General features: G+C 35.3%; 1 protein-coding gene across 1 annotated transcript; it reads right to left on the reverse strand.

Moving 5' to 3' along the window:
• Positions 1-2,549: 2,549 nt before the first annotated feature.
• Positions 2,550-7,017, reverse strand: LOC106319759 (LRR receptor-like serine/threonine-protein kinase GSO2). Its single transcript, XM_013758147.1, has 2 exons — positions 3,208-7,017; positions 2,550-3,125 (listed from the first exon to the last, which is right to left on the reverse strand). Exons 1-2 carry the CDS (start codon positions 6,557-6,559, stop codon positions 2,749-2,751), a joined length of 3,729 nt encoding a protein of 1,242 aa, XP_013613601.1. The 5' UTR covers positions 6,560-7,017; the 3' UTR covers positions 2,550-2,748.
• Positions 7,018-7,471: the final 454 nt, after the last annotated feature.

Here is a 7,471-nt window from a genome sequence, read left to right on the forward strand (position 1 = left end):
AAATAAAAAATAATATTTTATTCATAATTTTTACGTTTATTTAAATCAAAATTTCAAAATAAAACTAAGAAAATAATATATCTAAATATACTTTTTTTTATTTCTGCGCATAGCATTGGAAAACACCTAGCTATATATAATTAACAATTATATAATACATATTCATGTCCGCACATATGTGCCGCGGTCCATCTAGTTTACAATATTAGCTAAAGTTGCATTTGTTTCTTACTAAAGCGATTGGTAATGTTCTTACAGAAACATTATATCTTGTATTATCTAACTAGATTTTGATCCGCGATTTCAAAGCACAGAATAATCTTTGGATGAAAATTTTATATAATCGCATTTTCTCTTTATTTTAAGTAAGCATGTGCATAAAATTCTTAACCCGAAGTCCGAACCGAACCCAAACCAAAAAACCTGATCAGTAACCGTTTCGAAATGTAAGAAATACAATAATGGATCTTGTAGGGTGGTAACATTCATTTCCAAACCCGAAGTGTTATTAGCCAAACCCGAACAAGTAAACCTAAAAACTGAAGAACCCGAATAATCCAAAAAAACAATCCAAATGTCCAAATAAATCACAAATCTAAATATTTGAAACATAAATACATACTTCAAATATTCAGTTCTAAATTTATTTTGAAATGATAAAAATAAGTATTAAATTATAAGTAAATACCTTAATCCAATTCTATATAAATAATTATTTATTTCTTATGTTTTGCTTTTAAATTTTGAATTTGACTTTAAATATATCCGAACCGGACCAATATAACCCTAATCCAAACAATATAGGGTTATTTTATGGGTTTTATTATGTGGTACAAATTAGAACCAAAATAGATGTGTTATATCTGAAACCGATCAGTACACATTTACCCGAATGAGACATAGGTGTGATATATATTTGAACCAAAATTCAAAATATTCAATATGTATCCCAACGGGTACCTAAACGCTCAAGCCTAACTTAGAATGTGTCGTATTTTTTGTTCAGTTAGTTTATATTTGATAAATATTTTACAAGTTTGTTAGAATAACCCGTAAAACTATACTCATAAGAATATCAATAATAACATGTTTCATCATATCATTAAATATTAATAGTAGCTAATTATTAATATTTATTTTATCAAATATGTATATACATATATATATATATATATATATATATATCTAATTTTTAGTAATGTACCTATAAGAATTATATTGTTATGTATTTGGTGAAGGTTTTGAAGAATTTGTTTCTTGCATTTGGATTAAAGTAGTTGTATATATATGAATTCGGAGGCATATATAATTCTTTTTTATATTGATAAATTTAATATAAATGATTAGTTATTTAAATTATTGTTAATGTAAACGGAATTCATTATTTAAAAAATAGATTAGTTATTTAATTCTTTAATTTTAGGTTAGGGTATATATTAATAATAATTAAGTTAGATATAAATGGAAATAATAGAGAAGCTAGTTTTAATAAAGCATTTAAATTATAGAATATATAAAATATAATATTAATGATTAGTTATATGAATTAGTAGGCATATATATGAATTAGTAGGCATATATAATTCTTTTTTATGTTGATAAATATAATATAAATGATTAGTTATTCAAATTTATTTTTAATATAAACGGAATTCATTATTTAAAAAATAGATTATTTATTTATTTTTTTAATTTTAGTTTAGGGTATATATTAATAATAATTAAGTTAGATATAAATGAAAATAATAGAAAAGCTAGTTTTAATAAAGCATTTCACTTATAGAATATAAAATAAATTAAATACATTGATAAATTTATTTAAGAAGAATTTTCTAGGATAGTCATTTTTAGTTTATTTCACAAAAGAGTCTACAAAGAAAAAATGACCAAAAAAAGTTTGATTGAAGAATAAATGTATTTTTGTACCTTTTGAGTTAACTAACTCTAGATATTGAGTTTAGAGTTAAGGGGCTTTGGTGGTGGGTATAAAATTTTAGAAAATAAAAAATAAATATTAAAAATTTAAAAATAAAAATTGTAAAGATAGTTTCAAAAAGCATTTTAGAATTTCAAAAGGAAAATTTGAAAAAACAAAATTGAAAAAAATTGAAAAAATTATAAAAAGTTTGAATTTGAAAACATATAATTCAAAATTATTTTTATTTTTAATTATATTTTTTGCTTTTCTATTTCTATTATTTATATATCTATAAAGCAAATAGTAAAAATGTCTTTTGCATCTTCAATGAAACCTCTTTTGGTCATTTTCTTCCGTATGGATTCTTTTTGTGACAAAAAAAATTATTTAAGAGAATTATCCTATATATATATAAATAAATAAATTATACATATAAATATAATAATTTTATATATTAATCATTTACTAATCTATTAATCAGTTATACTACTTTTTGAAACTTATTCATTTATAATAGTTACATTAATAAGAACATATAACTTCTGAAACATATTTGCTAACATATTGCTAACGCTTTGTCACTCTATCCATCAAGACCCAAGTATCCAATATCATTTTAAGTCCCCTAAAGCAAAGTTTGAAAATACAACGATTTTTATGTATAATTTTGTTTCCGGATTTCTACCGACAGTTTCTTGATTTGCAAGAAAAATTTTGATGGTTAGGAAACTACTAATGTAACCAAACCCTCAAGAATCACATAAGAAAGCACTACATGCTCAATTTCATTATTCTATTAGCACAAAATACATAATATGTCTTGAGGAAAATCATTTCTCCGAACCAGTTTGCATCTCCCCATAACTAGCAGCTCTGTTGTTGAAGGCATTGAGAAGACGGTCACAAGCTTGTCTTGAAGTTGGTCTCTCCGGAGGATAAGTTTTTGTGCACTGAATCGCTATTTCAAGAACCTGATAAGCTGCTTCTTCTTCGCAAGGCAAAAGCGGTTTAAGCTCTGAATCAATTAGATTCTCCCTCGCTCTAGAACCAGGTGGCATCTCAAGACACGTCTCTACCCATCTTACTATATTGGTCTCTTCATCAAACAATTCATCTGTTGGCTTTTTACCAGTCACAATCTCCATCAACACTATCCCCATACTGTACACATCGGTCTTCTCAGTGGCCTTCAACGAGTAAGCATACTCTAAAACAAAACAAAACAAAACAAAAGAACATTAGCTTTAACAGTGGAAAACCAAATCAAGAAACTCAAGAAAGATATAAACCTGGTGCAATGTAGCCATAAGAGCCAGCAAACAAACTATGTGATTCTGTGTTGGTGTCATTACTCTCTTCAGTTAAGATCTTTGCGAGTCCAAAATCTCCCAAATGTGCTTCCATGTTGGAGTCAAGAAGCACATTACTGGTTTTGATATCGCGGTGAAGTATAGGAGGAGCACAATCAAAATGAAGATACTCCACTCCTTGAGCCAACCCAAGTGCAATTTTCAATCTTGTTTCCCAATCAAGAACCTGCTTCTTCTTCTCGTGAAGCCAGTCCCAGACGCTTCCGTTCGCCATGTACTCATAAATCAACAGGTTCAAGCCTTCTGCTTTGCTAGTGCAGTAACCCATCAGCTTAACCAAATGTCTGTGTCTGATCGTTCCAAGCGTCTTCACTTCTCTGTTGAAGCTCTTGTTTGACATCAAATCATCTTTCCAGAGAATCTTCTTCACAGCAATCGTCTCACCGTTTTTCAAATCCGCTTTGTAAACTTTTCCTGACCCTCCTGATCCAATCATGAACTCGTCGTCAAGGCCATGTGTAGCCTCCATAATGTCTTCCCACTTTATATCCGTGTTTGCAGCTCCGTTTCTAAAGAGAGGAGCTTGTGAAGAAGGAGAAGCGTTTGATGAGAATGTGCTGTTTAAAAGATCATGACTTTGCTTGCAGAAGAGGACAACCACTAGTACCGTCAAAGCAATAGCTGCTACTGAAGACAAGGCAGAGATTATAACTACGGTTTTCGCGCTAAGACCTTGTTGCTTTGATCCAGCTCTCTTGCAGGGACTAAGAGGGCTTCCACAGAGATCTGCATTGCCTACAAAAGCATCTGCATGCCATTTATAGAAAGGTTTCTTTAACCTGCCCGTTAGGTTGTTGTAAGAGAGGTTGAGATATCCTAAACTCTTCATATCCCCTATTGGCCCAGGAATGTCTCCGACAAGGTGATTGTGAGACAGATCAAGAGATTCAAGCTTATGTAATGTCGAAATGGTTGATGGAATGTGTCCAGTGAAGTTGTTGTAGCTGAGATCTAAAGCACTTTGAAGATCTTGAAGCTGTCCAATCTCAACAGGGATGTCTCCGGTTAAGATGTTTCTCGATAACCGAAGCTCGTAAAGCTTGCTCAGCTTTCTTATGGCTGAAGGAAGCTGACCTGAAATCTGATTCTTTCCGAGGTTAAGCACATTGAGAACTTCCAAGTTCCCAATCTCTTGTGGTATAGAGCCGTTAAGTGAGTTACCATCAAGAGATAGCACAAGAAGCTTGGTTAAGTTGAAAATCTCACTAGGGAGTGAACTGGTGAGCTGGTTTGAAGAAAGCTTGAGCTCACCAAGAAATGGAAGCTTTCCAAGCCACGGTGGTATAACCCCTGAAATAAAGTTATCGCTGAGATCAATGAGTGTCAGATTCTTACACAAACCGAGCTCTACTGGTATGGTTCCAGTCAGAGAATTGCTTGAGATATCCAATAAAGACAGTGCATTGATCTTCCCTAATGTCCAAGGGATTCTTCCTGTGAATTGATTCTTCCCTAACCTTAACCGCTCGAGGCTCGGAGACTTCCCTAGATCAAGAGGTATATCTCCCTGGAATCTGTTGTCCGTGAGATCGAAGGAGAGATAAGAGCTTGAACCGCACAAGGGACTGATGGAGCCATCGAGCGTGTTGTTTGAGAAATTGATTCTTGTGAGATTCTTGAGGTTGATAAGTGAGCGCGGAAGGTTCCCCTGAAGAGAGTTGTTGTAAAGGTGAAGCTGGTCCAAGGCCGTTAAGAAGCCGAAGGAGGAAGGGATCGAACCGGTGAGGTGATTATCAGCTAAATCAAGAAGCCTTAGTTGGTGACAGTTACCTAAAGTGGCGGGAATGTTACCAGAAAACTCGTTCTCTCTCAAGTGAAGCCAAGTAAGATCTTTCAATCTTCCTATCCAAGAAGGAATCTCTCCACTGAAATGATTCCCATACGTGTCAATCTGCTGCAGACTCGTGCAGTTCCCAATCTCAACCGGGATTTCACCGGAAAACCGGTTGTCGTGAAGTAACAGACGTTCCAGTTTGCTGAGAAAACCGATCTCTTTTGGTAACTTCCCCTCCAAGGCATTGTGAGACGGACCAAACTCTTGTAGGTTCGTTAGGTTAGATATAGATGGAGATAACGTGCCTTTCAAGCTACAGTTGTTAACATATAAAACCGTGAGTTCGACGAGGTGAAACAACGAGTCGGGAATTTGACCGGTGAGCGTGTTGTTGGACAAGTTAAGCTCTTGTAATGACCGACATTTGCTGATTTCTGTCGGAATCTCGCCGGAAAGCTGAGTTTCACTCAAAAGCAGTAGCTTTAGATTTGTGTTGTTAGAACATAAGCTCTTTGGTAAGGAACCAGAGAGAGGATTGTACTCTAGAACCAGATACTCGAGCTGATTCATGTTCCAGAACTCTTCATGTATCCCTCCGGTGAGACTGTTCTTGGACAAATCAAGGATTGTGAGGTTTTTCAACTCCGTTAATGTCTTTGGAATCGAACCTTGAAATTTGTTGCCGATCAAGTAAAGGTGTTTGAGGCTGCGCAGATCACCGAGTTGACTCGGTATCTCTCCGGAGAAGCAATTGTTTGCCAAATTGAGTGACTCGAGGTTTCCGAGTCGACTCAGCTCCGCCGGTAACGATCCGTTGAGGCTGTTCACCTCCGCGGAGAACGTAACGAGGTTGGTACAGTTTCCTAACTCGGGTGGAATCGGTCCTTCGAGGTAGTTATGTCGTAGATACAAATACTGCATCTGAACGAGTCGACCGAGTTGACTCGGTATCGGACCGGTGAGTCTGCACGCAGCTAATCCGAGAGTCTGGAGATTGTCGAGATTCCCTAACGTCTCCGGGATTGATCCGACGAGGTCGTTGTTTCCGATTTTTAACCACTTGAGATTCACGAGTGAACCGAGTTGACTCGGTATCTCGCCGCTGAGTAGGTTAGAGAAGAGATGCAGAGTCTCCAAAGAAGAAGAGAGGTTGGAGAGAGAAGCTGGGATGGGACCTACGAGACTGTTGGACGATAGATCGAGGTCGATTAGGTTATCAAACCGGCCAATAGAAGGAGAGATTGAACCGGTTAAGTTTAAACCGGAGAGATTTAAACCGATGACTTCACGACCACCGCACGTGACGCCGGTCCAGTTGCAGAAATTGGGATCATCGGAGTTCCAACTCCGGAGAACGTTTTCCTCCTTTGGGTTTGTGACAAGAGACTTCTTCACTTGGAGGAGAGTTTGGAGATCGTTGCTTTGACCCGGTTGACCCGAACCCAAACCGACTGAAAAACAGAGGAAACACAGAACAAGAAGAGAGAGTCGCTGCATTGTTATTGCCTCTTACTTCTTCTTCTTCGGGAAACAAGAAGTGTATGAAAGTGAAAGAAGATTCCACTGGTGATTAGTAGAAGTGATACTAGTGTTGGAAAAATAGAGTTTAAGACAATTGTTGGTTTTTTTGGTTGAAGTTGATGAAACAGAGATGATTGGTCGTAAGGACGGTGCATGGGGGACTCTCTCTTTCTCTCTATAGAATATAACACGCTCAAATGTTTGATGTGTGGTGAGTTGCAAGAGAAGTAAATGCAGATAAAGCTTTGGGATCGGCTATAAAAGAAGGCTAAAAGCCTATCTACATAGTATAGCCTTTTAAAATGACGACACGCGGGTGTCTCTTTATATCTTCTGTCGTTTCGCTTTGATTAATTATTGACAGTGTGTGTGTGTGTGTAATTAAAGGGAAATGAATGAAGCAATGGGAAAGAGCAGACGAAGGTCAACGAGGGTCAGATGAGAGGCGTTGGAAAATGCAATTGCAAGTTTCTTACATTTATGTTGCGACTGTGCCAGTGTCTCTATGTGTTCTTTCTGTAAATGCTCATAGTGATGAGATGTTTCGGATTAGCTGATTTTAGATTTTATTAGTAGAATTGAAATTGCAAATGGTTTCAAAATCCTGAAAACTTTTTGTTGAATGTTTTTGCAAAATAAAAATTAGAAATTTATCTTTGTTTTTCAATTACTGTGTGTCCATTTATAAAAATTTGAAAAATACTACTAGTATTTTATTCTTGTTCATATAGAATATGATAGCGTGACACACAGTAAAAGAGCCGTAAAAATATATGCTGTTGTGTTTCGATTTATCCATCTTTAACACAATTTATTTCCATTTATCTACAAAATTCAGCTTGATGAGAATTTTAGTTGTGTAAGTAATGATAATGTGGAAGGAGACTA

This window comes from Brassica oleracea, unplaced genomic scaffold (genome assembly GCF_000695525.1).
Source record: "Brassica oleracea var. oleracea cultivar TO1000 unplaced genomic scaffold, BOL UnpScaffold00613, whole genome shotgun sequence".
NCBI classification, from domain to species: domain Eukaryota; kingdom Viridiplantae; phylum Streptophyta; class Magnoliopsida; order Brassicales; family Brassicaceae; genus Brassica; species Brassica oleracea.